This window comes from Python bivittatus, unplaced genomic scaffold (genome assembly GCF_059951505.1).
Source record: "Python bivittatus isolate LINGU-HERP-01145 unplaced genomic scaffold, Pbiv_v1 ctg000840_np1212, whole genome shotgun sequence".
NCBI lineage: Eukaryota > Metazoa > Chordata > Lepidosauria > Squamata > Pythonidae > Python > Python bivittatus.
The window spans coordinates 24,537,501-24,551,732 of record NW_028277113.1 but is presented as its reverse complement, the minus strand read 5'-3'; the positions used below and the strand labels follow the sequence as shown (position 1 = coordinate 24,551,732).

The window sequence follows — 14,232 nt, the reverse complement described above, 5'->3', positions numbered from 1 at the left end:
GAGTAGCTGAACTTAAGGGCAGTTATAAGAATTTGGAGCAAAGACTTCAGGTTGTACCAGAATGCATCAGGAGTGTTATTCTTGAGACTCAAATGCCATGGCATGGTTAATTAAAAAAAAAAAAAATCTGTTCAGGCTTCTCACAATATTATTTCTGATTTATTTTTATAAAAAGCCAAATAGTGTGCAACCGCTTTCTTGAAACGATTGTGACAGCAATATCCACTATTGGGAACATTTTTAGAGCATCATCAGTTCACAGCGCAGGACTGATTGTCAAAGAATCATAAATCAGCTTGTCTAATTATTGTATCTGCAGTTGTACCATGATATGTTGAGGTATTTACCTTATTTTCCCTAAGATACTATATAATACATACATGTATATGTATATCTGCATGTATATGTATATGTATGTTGATATGTATGTAGATGTATGTTGATATGTATGTAGATGTATGTATGTATGTATGTATGTATATATATATATATATATATATATATATATATGTATATAGACAGATGTATACTATAGAAAGAAACAAATAGTTATCAACTTCTAGCAGTTGATAAATGAGTATTACACAAAAAAGATGGGAAATCCAAACTCTGCCACCTGCATAGTCTGCCACTTGCAAATGTGACAGATTTCAATCAATAAGGCCTTTTTTGTCTCTTTGACAGATTTCATTTTCAAATAAAGATGTTTCACCTGTTATGATCTCAGTTGTAATACCATGCTTATGCTTTAACTACTGGCTAATAATAATAATAATAATAATAATAATAATAATTTTTGCACAGCTCTGGGTTGTGCACCAGTTATGCCCTTTCCTGGATCGGGATGCCCTTCGAACAGTCACTCATGCCCTTGTTATCTCCCAGATAGACTACTGCAATGCGCTCTACATGGGGCTACCCTTGAAGAGTATCCGGAAGCTTCAGCTGGTCCAGAGTGCAGCTGCGCGAGCTATTTTTGGGGTCCGAAGAAGGACCCATATAACACCATTGCTCTGTGAGCTGCATTGGGTACTGGTTTGCTTCTGGGTCCAATTCAAGGTGTTGGTTATCACCTTTAAAGCCCTACATGGCATGGGGCCAGGTTACCTGAGGGACCGCCTCTCCCCCACAATTTCAACCCGTCCCACCCGATCACACAGAGAGGGCATGCTCCGGACCCCCTCGGCAAAAGAACTCTGACGAGCGGGGTCCAGAAGGCAGGCCTTCTCTGCTGTAGCCCCCGCCCTTTGGAACATCTTGCCCCCGGAGGTGAGACAGGCCCCCTTACTCCTGGCCTTTCAGAGGGACTTGAAGACCTGGCTCTGTCATCTGGCCTGGGGTGGGGAGGGAGGTCATCAGATGTGGGGTTGGCTAGTCCCCTAGAGGCCTGGTGTTGCTTCCATCGGCCTCCTGGATTTTTCCTTTTCCTTTTATTCTTTGTAAATGTGTCCTGTTATAAATTTTAACTGTATATTTATTTATTGTTTTAATATGTTGTAAGCTGCCCAGAGTCCCCCATTGGGGGGAGATGGGCAGGGAGAAGTTTAATAAATAAATAAATAATATCAGCATTGACAAAATCACCATTGGTCAGTTGCAAAGGCAGCTTTACTTAGAACAGCTTATGTCCTGCGATGATAACTTTAACACCATCAAACAACAACATCTGCCTATCCCAGGTCTTTGGGAAGGACTTGATAGGTGGATAAAAATGCCAAATCCAGTCTAAACATCTGGCTGACTGTGCGACCAACCATAATAACTGTTAATACTATTATTTGATATATGGGATTCACATTAATAATTCTCCTAGTTATTGTATCCGACATAATGTTTTGAATTGTGTTAATAAACATAGGCATGTATTGTCTTGTTGATTATGTACTAATTAAGCATTTGTATCTGACTTTTGTCTTTCTTTTAACCAATTAACTGGAATGAAGGAAGAATTGGTTTCCCAAAGTAAGAGTGTTGTGAATTCAGTAGTGTTGGATTATTGCTTACAATAATATTAAGATGGTTCTACCATCTGCCTGAAAGCAATGGCAGGAAATTTGGACTGCCTTGCATTCTTATTATGACTGAGGATTTTATGTCACCCCTATCATTTTATTTACATACAGTAATTCTAGTGACACTTGCATAGTCACTGTTATGAAACTGCAGTAGATTATTCTGAATATCAGATATTGGGTTGCCCATATGTATTACTCATGTATAAAAAAGTGAGAATCAATGATATTCTAATATATTTTTATAAAAAATAATGAAGTCCCTATCATTTTAAAGATACAGAGTGATATTCTTATACCCTGAAGGGTGCCAAAAATAGAGATTTCTTCTAATAATGTGAAATCTTCTAAAGCAGATCAGACATGAAGATTGGATAATACCATATATGTAATGGAAAAATACTGTTTTTCGTAGCTTTTATGTACTACATGCTAAGGTATTTTATAGACCTTGTACTGTCCATTAGTGGAAGCATCTGTAAATGAATTCAACATTTAATGTTAAAAATCTTATAATCTGCCAGCTTGATTTGTAGCCCGTCATATCATGGAATGCTAATTAAAATCATATTTTTGCATATGTCATGCCTTTCATGTACATATGCAAATAGACTTCTAGTGCCTTTCAGCTATTAGTAATTAACTTTATGAAGGACAGCTGTAATACATAATTAACAAAAATGTTTGCAAGCCCTTTTCACACTGAAAGTAAGAGCAGTAACTTATTATTTTTTTCTTTCATTTGTGTTTTGTGTTTTTCACTCTTGTTTTGGTTACCGCGGATGCCATTTTAGTTTGACTGTTTTGCTTTATATTACATACTGCTCATGTAATCACCTGATACAGTTAAATTAATGTAACTGATCAGTGGAATCTGTTCTATTACCACTGTGTTCTTTATCACAATTAAACCAAATGTACTACTTGTGTTTAAAAAGGTTGCCCTGACATCTGGATTTGAAGGTAAGATGTGATTAGGAGTGTGTGTAGCATGGACACAGTGTCTGTTATGAGTACTTTAAAGCAGCTGTGTCTTTTCCTGGCCTTATGTGCTTGCCTTCAACAGCTAATGAGCAATCCCAGGAAAATACGTGCTTGCTTTAAGTTTTCTGGACAGATGCATACTTCAAATCATATCTTGTTTTTCAAATTGGGAATGCTGCACAACTCTGGTGCTTAACATTAGGCATAAAATTAGTTATGTTTTTGATATCCATCATTACTTGGGTTTTGCTATCCTGCACTACAGTGCAGGATCATTTTAAAAACAAGCAAACTTTTTTTTGTTTGTTTGGATGGTTTGTTTTGTTAGGGTTAAATATCTTTATATGTAACTACAGCCAAGGGGTCTGGAGATAACATATAAAGATTGAAATTACTTAAAATACTTATATCCTTCCTATCTTTGTAGATGACCAATACAGTGTGTGTGTGTGTGTGTGTGTGTATGTATGTATATATGTGTGTATTTATATATTCAAGCTCCTTACCCTGCAGAACTAAGTCTGGCTCATATTGGAACATCTTAATCTTTACAAAGAAAACTACAGTGCAGGATCATTTTAAAAACAAGCAAACAGTTTTTTTTTGTTTGGATGGTTTGTTTTGTCATTGCCTTAAAGTTTGTAAGTCTTAATTGTCTTTACTTCACTCTGGCTAATGGTGATGGACATCTGAGATAGACACAGTTATGAGAGCTGTATATATATTCATTGGGCCAGGGGTCTCAGAGATACTTGTACAAATATTGAAAGATATGATCCACACTCTATATATTTGCTGCATGACACATCAGTGCAACAAACGTGTGGAGTTACCTTTAATTATCAAAGTACATGAGAACTGATGCCTATATGTGATGTCTCAGTCTGTCACTATATTTAATGATTTATTATGGTTTTCAGTTAAATCAGCAAAAACAAATTTAAATGTGTATTCTATATTTTTACATTTTCTTAATGTTGCCTCCCTTGCACACATTTATTGTAACTGTATCATAACTATATTTTTAGACTACATTGTCTTTCGGATTACACATATATTTTAATTGATTCGATGTAAGCTGAAATAATAACCAAAATTAATTTTGTTTTTCAGGGTGGCATTTGTAATGAAGAAGCATTTAAACACACACTTACTAGGAAAACATGGAGTAGGTACACCAAAAGAAAGGTAAAATAAAGTAACAGTTTTACAGCTTTGTGTATGCATGTGTGTGTGTCTACTTAATAACTATTATAAGAATGTTATATGGTACTGGGCCCATGTTTGTCTCTATCCACATAGGAAACAAAAAGATAGATATATCCTTTGGTTCCCTCTTCCTTCTTACTAGTTGGTTTTTCTGTTGTGGCCCAAATAAAGACTTGCTTCTCTAGGGATGTATGACTTGAGGTGGGCACACAAGTACTAGGTTTCTTGCCCTATATATAATGTGTATTGATAACCATTTGATTATGTCTCCAAAACTTTTTGTTAGCATTTGGATAGTCATTCATAGTGACAGAGCTGAAGTCTTTAAATAGAAGGTGAAATGACATTTTTTTAGGCTGTAAATCAAATTCCCTTGCTCTGGCAGAATCCTTTAAAAATGTCAGTGATGAAAACCCTAGTCTATAAATTAATGGTTAAACTAATCAAATCTAATCAAATTAATCAAAATCCAATTTTGACATTGAGACTGAAAGGTATGCTGAAGGGTATAAGTTTCTCCCATATACATAAAGCCTTTCTTTATGAATGCTTTTATAATACACTAAGGAAACCATACTGCCTGGTTATAATGTATATTATTCCTATATATACCTCCCACCAAACATGTACAAAATGACATTTTTAAATATGGTTACCTATTCAGAAATAAGACTGGACCTGACAGGCAAGAAGTACAACTGCACAAGGAATCATATTATAGATCCATATGTTATATAATTGTTTTTCATATTTTTTCATAGTTTAGAACAATGTTCCTCAGCCTTAGCAACTTTAAGATGCATGCTGGCTTGGGAATTCTGGGAGTTGAAGTCCACATATCTTAAAGTTGCTGAAGTTGAGAAACAGTGGTTTAGAAGCTAACTGAAAAACCAGAATGATTCAAATTCTATTTTTATTTAGCACAGAACAGTTTGCCCATCACTGACCTTCATCCACACTTGTCATTAGCTCAACTTTCCTCCATTTCCATCTATACAATGACTTTGTATAGAGTAAGTAGAAGGAGCAAATGCTTACCATACCTCTGCTTGATGGTCAGAGAATGTTGACAAATTCAATGTGTTACCATGAGTAATAGGCAATGACTATTGGAGACACTGCAAAAACATCCTTTATTGGGGAATAACAGGGTGACTGAATCTAATACAGGTTTGAGATCTCTGCCTGTTATAACCACCTTCAAAATTTGGCTTGACATTTATAAGTACCAAATTTTGATATCTTTCCCCAAATATTGGATAATTCTTTCTCAAGGAAAAAAATACATTAGAAGCCACCAATTCTCATACTACCAGTTATTCATTTCTCTTCGTTAGATTTTAAATAAAATAAATTTTAAAATCTCTTAAAAGCATGCTGGCTGGGGATTATGGGTGTTGATCAGATTTGGAGGGCATTACTTTGGGGAAAGCTGACAAAGATGATTTAGCTTCTACTGTATTTCGTTCTGATTCCCTGCTTTCCTTAGTACACAAATTATGCTCATTAGTTTTTAATTTTGGACCCCTGGGATTTTTAAGAAATTGGTGTTTAGTAAATTATATTCCAGTCCTATTTTATACCAGCTGGTATTCAGATCACTTCCAATATCTCAGATTTTATGTACAGTATGGATTTCCCCAAGCCAGGATCATTCTCACGGATGCACAGATATTTATAGAAGGCTCTCTATATAAAACATGTTGTTATAGATGCTCATTCTCCAGTTTTAAACTGGAGAATGGTCATGATTTCCAATAAAGCAGAAAAAGCAAAACTGCAACTAAACTAGATACAAACAATATAAAAAATAGTTGTTCTTAAAACAATTTGCTGTGTGAGTATTCATGAGTATTTGTATTGCGTTGCTTTGTCAACTGAGAGGTTGTATTGGGTGAGAAGCTCTTCTTTTCCCCTCTTCTTATTTTTCTTTCCATGCCTGTGGATCAGCAAGATCTCTAGTGTGAGATGTGGCAGTAAGATATTCACAATAGATGGGTATCCTAAGTACCTGCCCTAGGGAGTTAAACAGTGTAGAAGACTATGCTGTTTGTCAAGACTTCATGATAAAAGGTAGAAGTGATAGGTCACTTCCTCCCTGGAGGACATTGGTTTGGTGAATTGTTAAAAAGCATTCTACTAGGTCTTCAGCAATCTAAAGCCTTAGTTCCCCCAAGCTTTTCTCTGCTTAGTAGTTGGAAAACAAGCTTGGCTTCAAGTCCAGGTTCTAACTGCTGTGTTTCTATAAAATCACACCATCCTGTGCTGCTATATATTTACCATGGGGAGAAGGAATTGAATGGAATAGCACTTTTCCTCTATACCTGCATAGTATGTACAACTCATAATAGTGCAAAGCTGATAGGACAGCTTCCTCTCATTTTGAACTCTGACATTTACTTGTGTGATCCCTGTATGAATGACTTGCAGAGGAAATTTTTGCTACTGTTATACACCAGACTCAATCAATAGTAATTGCGTGAAAAAGCCCCACATGTTATGTTTATTATCAGTGAAATACACTGTAAGGCATTGGGAACTATTATATGAATATCATGCTCAGAAGCAGCAAAGCATGCCCTTCTTTAAGAAAGGGCAACTATAGAGGGCCAGAGATTCATTCTTTCTTCCTCTTAGAAATAACCCCAGCTAATGGCAAGGTAAAGTGGAGGATCTCACCCATCACAAGAAATACCTAATATATCTATTAGATATATACAGTATATAGGAAAACATATGTGGATTGGCCAGTTTGAGAGCAGGATTCTCTAGCACTTTCTTCTAGTGTTTTATTTCATCTCCAGTTACATATTTCTACTGAGGTACAACCAGTTACCATATAATTACCATAAATACTATGTAAGAAGTAACTTATGCCACCCTTGTGACTGTGTGTACTGTAAAGTATCATACCACTGATATTCAAATGCTCTATCTGAGGCTAGGAAGTATGATTTTTAGTTGTCATTGAATGTTTTAATCTATACCTGTATAGCATTGCTGTGTTCCTTCTTTCTGGAATCCTTGTGGATTCTTCTGCTTCTCCTCTCTATCTTCTGCAGAGCTTTCTGGCTAATCATTAAATACAAAGCTTGCAGAAGAAAGATGTGATGAATTGTAGTGGGCAGCTGTTTCTGCAGTACTCTGTGCCCTTCTGACCTGAAGAGCAAAGGCACACATTCAGAAACTCACATTTTATGCTTTTAAAAGTTACCTAAACTGGCAGGAACGTATACTGATGGAGTTGACAGGTGTGAGATTATATTAACTCTTTTGAAAACAAAGCATAACAATTTTAAAAAGTGAAGTTGCCCTCTTGACAGGGCTTTTCTAACAGTGTGGCATTTCTTCTTAATGTCCCACAAAGCTGAGTACTTGTGGCAGACATGGAGTCACAATTTTAATTTCCCACTAGCAGTCCCTTGCTTGTGGTGGGTTAGAGTGAAACAGTACAGTCCCTTCTGCTGATTTTCTCTTTGTTCTTCCCTGAAGTTTGTGACTGACTTTAAGAAGCATTTAATCAGGGTGCTGAACTAACAAACTGGATAAATTCGTTGTAATTTACGGAGCGAAGGGGAACAGGCTTCCATTTAAGAGATTAACCTTAGCTCTGTATTTGGCCAAATATTTTTTGGTTAGTTTTGGACAATCTTCTATTGCAAATCTAATTTATATAATTAAAAAAATATGTACTTTTATAATAAGTCTTAACAAAAGATGTTACCATGTAATAAATGTTTCTTTCAATTTCAGAAAGCAAGACACCATCACTCTCCTCCTCTCTCTCCTTCCCTGATTTGGCATTGATCCATTTTTTTCCAGTTTGCATTACGCCAGACCTGTAATGTCGGTCAGTTTTATTTTAATACTGATCTACCCTAAAAAGCATGGCCAGTGGTGAGAGATGAGAAGAGTTGCACTCCATATGGAGGAACACACATTGCCCACCTGTGCTCTGAGAATAAATAAATAAAGTCAAAACAAACAGATTGTAAAATATGCACAGGTCAGATGAAGCCTGCTGCCCATGCAGATGTAAGAAATACACAACCATCTGCCATGGAGCAGGCTAGAAGAAAAAAGTTTGATTCTAGTAAAAGAGATGAAAATCCCAAATTCTTCTGTCTTTTACTGAAAAACAGTAGATAGATACGTGCACGTATATGCACACAGTAAGTTTGTAGTCTATTAGCACCTCAATTTAATGAGCTGCCATTTAGCAGACTTCAGATACAACAGACAGTATTTACCCACATAACCCCTGAAATGATCAATGAGTCTATTGCATCCAGAGTAGTTCAGATGAGACAGTTAAGTTGATGTTATTTTCCCCTTAATTTTACAACTATGTATATTATTTGAATAATTATACAAATGGCATAAAATCACCACGTATGCCATAAAACTAATGCAGTTGATGCAAATTACACAGATTATGAACTTTTTATATTTAATGGACAGTAAGGAATAAGGCTCCCCCCTTCCCAATTAATTCATTAAATTGAGGTTTTGTTGCATCAAACATATATTTCATATTATAGTAAATACTAGAAGATATTAATTTGCTTATCCATTTTGTTTGCAAATGTTCAGCCTTAGTGATTTGATATATGCAAAGGTGATAATTTATTTTTTAAAAAACATTCATGTAATTGTACTGCAGAGTTTGATAGATTAAAAAGTTTGTTGGCCTGATCACATCAAAACAATATATTGAACTAAGTTCAAAAGAGCACATAGATTTTATATATGTATATGTCTGTACTCACAAAAAGTAAAATCAATTGATGTTACAATGTTTAAAGGGGACATACAAATAATGGAGAAGAGTGACTTGAAAAGATTTATTATCTTGGATTTGCAAAAGGAATGTGTTGAATCAGTGAGGCTGTTCCTGGGAAAAGACAAAGAGAAATTACTGGGGATGTTTTTGGGAGAAGATAAGGAGACGATGGGGAATCAACTTGTGGGACATTATTTGAAAGGATCAAAGTTTAAGCTTTTCAAAAGTGAACAGAAGGTTTATAAAGTGAATTTATTGGACTATAGTTAACATATATGCTGAGGCTTTCAGTAGTTATTAATGGGATTTTTTTGTGACCAGGATTGAATAACTATGCTTTAAGGATCTGTTTATAAAGTTTACTACAGTTAAAATATATTTGTTATTTATGGAATTTTTGTTATTATATATGATAACAGTAAGGGGACGCGGTGGCGCAGTGGCTTAATGACGCTGAAAGTGGCCAGCCAGAAATGGTCGACACTTCAGCAGTTCAAGCCCAGCTTTCGCGCAGCAGAGTGTGCTCCTGTTTCCTCCCCAGCTCCTGTCAACCCAACAGATCGAAAACTTATGTGAGTAGATAAATGGGTACTCTCACTCTGGTGGGAGGAAAAATGCTAGTGGCACCTTGCAAAAGGAGTCGGGAGCAGTTGTCGGTAGCACGGAACCTGCGCACGCCCGAAAAAGGTGTGAAGCAACGGAAACCCCGCTTCCTGTGCTCGCCAGCTGGGCTCTGCTCTAGGAAGAAGGCACTGGCAAACCACTTCCGAAAAAACACCTTGCCTTGAAAACGGCAAGGACTTGTCCAAGCAGTCACTGTAGAGTCAGTAATGACTGAGTGCGGATTAAAAAAAAAAATGATAACAGCAGTAAGGTTTTAATGGGTATAAAGGTGGAAGGATATGACATTATCTATAACTTTATTTTTATATATGATAGTAGCAAGGTTTTTAAAGGCACAGAGGTGGAAAGATAGGACATTATCTACAATGGAAGAAGAGTGGATGAAGTTGATGGAGTTGGCTGAGATGTCGAAATTGACAGCTTTGATTTGAGATAAGACATTGCATAATTTTAATGCTAAGTGGAAATCTTTTTTGGACTTTTTGTGGGATATAGAAAAAAATGAAATTATGTTATATGGGTTTGATGATTAGAAATAATATGAGTTAATAAAAATAATGGAAGTTGTGTTGTAAATTTAGAACAATGTATATTTGTATACCTGTTGCGGGGAGGGTTGGAAGTCAATTCTTTTTTCTTTTGTTGTTTTTCTCCTTTTCTTTTCTTTTCCTTTGATTTTTACTATTTTCTCTTTTTCCTATTCCTTCTTTTTTTTCTTATTCTCTTTCTTGATATTAGTTTTTGTTCTGTTTCTGTCTGTTCTTTTTTTAAAAAAAATAAATTTATTATTAAAAAAAAACCTCTACAGGTTGGAAGGACACATTTGATCAATCTGCTACATACACCTAATGGATCCTGTTGGTTTCCAAAATGTACTAAATGGAGTTTCCCACCTACAGAAGCCCTAGCAGGTAGTTCTCTTGAGCGCTTGGTCAACCTCTGCTCATTGTTGGCACTTTGCAGGATTGTTCCTGAGCTGCCTCATTCTACTTGAAATGAAGTGGTAGAAGAGACACCTAGAAGGGTTCTCCTGTCTGAGTTATCAGTTCCATTTGGTGGTGGTGGCTGGGGTGAGAGAGCACACACTCCATTATGAATTGCTTCAGGGCTTGGTCTTCCAAGAATCTGCTGCTGTTTAGCATTTAAATAAAATTGCTGGGAGAAGTCATCTGCCTGCATAGAGTGAGATATCATAAATATATGCTGATGATGCTTAGATTTCTCCACTCTTAGCCAATATTGTAGAGGCCCTGACCAGATACAATAGACTGCTTAGACAGAATCCTACTAAGATACAGCAGCTGTGGACTTGGAAACCAATTGAGTCCAGAAATGGTCTGTATCAATACCTCCCCCCCCCCCCCGATACAGACACACATATGCACACAGACATAGAACCAGGGGGAAAAAATCCTCTAAGGTATTTATTGTCAGCTTGGATGTATCTCTAAACTGTCACTTAATCCTATATTTCAAGGCCGCTAGTGTTTAGTACGTCACCATTAGTTATATAATCATGTAAGTTATTGATTTGAGCAATAAATACTTGAATGCTTTGGGAAAGGTATGTGGCAAGAGAAAAAAGAAATATGAAATCTGCATGTTTTAGAGTAACTTTCCAGTATGAATTCATAATGGATGGTCTAAAAGATATTTTTAAAGTCTTTGGTCTTAGTTATGCTCTTTCTTTTTTCATCTACTAAATCAAATGGCAGATTTACACACACGGCTGGAGCTTCTGCTTTATTTATGCACTCTGTTATACAGTTCCATAAAAAAACATTAGCCAGCTAGCTGTATTCATTTTCATAATTATGGTTGTCCTTTTTCACATCCACATGACCATGAAGATGGCTGCCTCATCCTAATAAAACGGATGTATCCATTAGATTGTTGGCATTTCTTTCTTTTTTTAGGGAAAAAATTCAAGTAGAATTTTCCACCATGCTCTCTTTTACAGCTAGTAGTCTGTTTTGGACACTGAGACTCCCTGTGGAAAGAAGATATTAGTAATAAATTTATAGAGGAGAACATTTACAGTGAATTATATAAAGAATATAGAGAAATTGTATTCCAACTCTTTGGGCATGAACACATTTTGTAAGACTTGGTAGTCAAATTTTGTTTTGGGTTGAGGGTTAGAAACAAATACTGTATGGTACACTTTAAAATGGACTTTAAAAAATATTCGGACATTCTTAAGTAGTGCTTGAGATGTTGAATACACGTGAAAGTAGTGTGCCATTGCTTTCATCTTCTAGACCAATCTATACTCTTAGGACTTTTTGGTGATCTCCCATCCGTGTACAACCAAGCTTTTGTCTCTGTTTAGCATTTTTCAAGATCAGGCAAGGTACTGCTACCAAGCTGGGTAACCAGTTGAAGAAATGTTTAATTTCTGAAACCTCTTAGGTGCATTCTTTCCTGCAGGAGATGTGCTAGAGTGCTTTGATGTCTCTTTCAGGTGACTGAGTGTATATTTGCACCATGCATACTAGTTGATATGTTGCTGTTTGCCAGCAATATGCCCAGGGTCTGTATTGTAGAGATTTCATTACAGGTGAGCTACAACAATCACTACCATCCTTGGTAAATTTAGCTGTGGATATCTCAAAGCATGTTAATAAATGAGAAAGAAAAGCTGCCAATGTACATGCAGAATGCTTCCCTCAGGAAATTAAAAAGTATGCATACCATGGGGTATGCATGATATGACTAACTAGCCCTCTCAGTTTCAAATCATATTCAGCAGGTCTGAAAGATTTTCTCCCCCATGACGTTCATAGGGAAAAGCATCTTTGAATCAAGCCTGCTCAAAACAAGCTTTACTTCATTTTGATTAAAGTTAGTCCATTTAAAAATTCTTATTGGATTAATTTACTCAATTTCTAATTTCATTATTGCATTTTAATGTTATTATGTTGCACCACAGTTGTTAAATAATTAGTTATTGCATATAAGATCCAGAATCTCTTTGTATGAGTAGTATAAAATGTTTTAAGTAAATAAAAATAAAGTTTTAGTTGATTAAAGCATTAATATGCATGCATAAAAATATCTTTAAAGAATTGTTTTACTGCCTTTCAGACAATGTACAGATGTACAGTATACAGCTAACATAATCTTTACTAGAGGCAATTTAGAGACAGTCCCCTACTTATGAACAGGTTATGTTCCAAGAGGCTGTTCGTAAGTCCATTTTGTTTGTAAGTCCAACCAAGTAATGAGCATGAAACTGAGCAAACTCAGGGAGGCAGTGAAGGACAGGAAGGCCTGGCGCAATATGGTTCATGGGGTCACGAAGAGTCGGACACGACTTAACGACTAAACAACAACAACCAACCAAGTAAAAAGTAAAAAAAAAAGAGAAGGAGGCAGGAGGCAGGGCAACAATGTGGGCAGAGGAGCCCTATCTTCTGCTGCCAGTGTGTTGCCAGGTGAGGCAGGAGAGGGGGTGGTAATGGAGGATAGGGGAGCGCAGGATGAGCCAGTGAGGCATGGCACACTTCGTTGCCGAGTGAGGGAAGTAGCTCCTTGGGCGGACAAGCCGGTGGGGTGTGGCATGCTCTGTTGCCGAGCAAGGCAGGAGACCTTCGCCCCCTCTCCCCTGCCCTCTGCCACCGCCCCCTCTACTGCCTCACCTGAGCAAACGGAATGTGGGAGAAGGCAGAAAAGGGTTAGTTTGCGGCGCACTGCCAACTAACCCTTTCCCGCGTTCTCCCAACTTCCAGTTCTGACCTCTGGTCCGACTTCTGGGTCCATCCTGTTTGTAGTGGTGAAAGTTTGCAACATGAAAGTTTGTATGTAGGGGACTGTCTGTACGCAGGAGAGAAGATCTTGCCATGTGTAATTTTATGATACTTGTATATAGTTTTAGTCTGGTCTATTACACTATCTGTTTAGTTAATCAGTAGTTTTTAATTGATTGCATCAACCTATTGATTGGCCTATTTACTGACAGACTACCCGAGTATTTCTAGAAAGCTATTTTGCATAAGCTGTGAGTTGATTAGAATTTCATCTGACAGGGTCCAGAAGGCGAGTCTTCTCCTCAGCAGCCCCTGCCCTTTGGAACACTCTTCCCCCAGAAGTGAGGTTGGCCCCCTCCCTTTTAGACTTCAGAAGAAAACTGAAGACCTGGTTTTGTCATCATGCATGGGGTGGGGATGGGAATAGTCAGTTTTGGGGGTGGCTGGTTCCCTAGTCTGACCAATATTATCTGGTCACAGGCTGAAATAATATCACCATCGCTTGGATTTTATTATATTTAATAATTGTATTTTATACTGTATCATTTATGTTTTTATGATTTTAAATTGTTTGGTTGTGAACCTCCCAGAGACCCTCCTTGTGGGGAAGTTGGGCAGTGATATAAATTTGATATATAAATAAGTAATTTTTGTCACTGCTGTATGTATGCAGCTGAAGGCTCTTGGCAGCCAACTTTACAAAATCAAGGTTCACGCTGAATCTTCTTTAACAAGATTTATTGAAAGGAAAAGGAGTTAGGTTATGGAAGTTTCAGTAATTGGATTCTTTCATTTTAGAACCCAGTTTATCAGGTGATTAGAAAGAAGACTTTTCTGTTACTTTTATCCATTCCTTATTTTTTAAATAACA

General features: G+C 36.7%; 1 protein-coding gene across 1 annotated transcript in view; it reads left to right on the top strand.

The window, feature by feature from the left end:
* ZNF407 (zinc finger protein 407) overlaps positions 1-14,232 on the top strand; it is a 388,214-nt gene that overhangs the window by 155,286 nt on the left and 218,696 nt on the right. Inside the window, exon 4 of the mRNA XM_088130851.1 lies at positions 4,110-4,184. Within this exon, the coding sequence (XP_087986977.1) occupies positions 4,110-4,184 (75 nt within the window). The remainder of the gene's footprint in view (positions 1-4,109; positions 4,185-14,232) is intronic.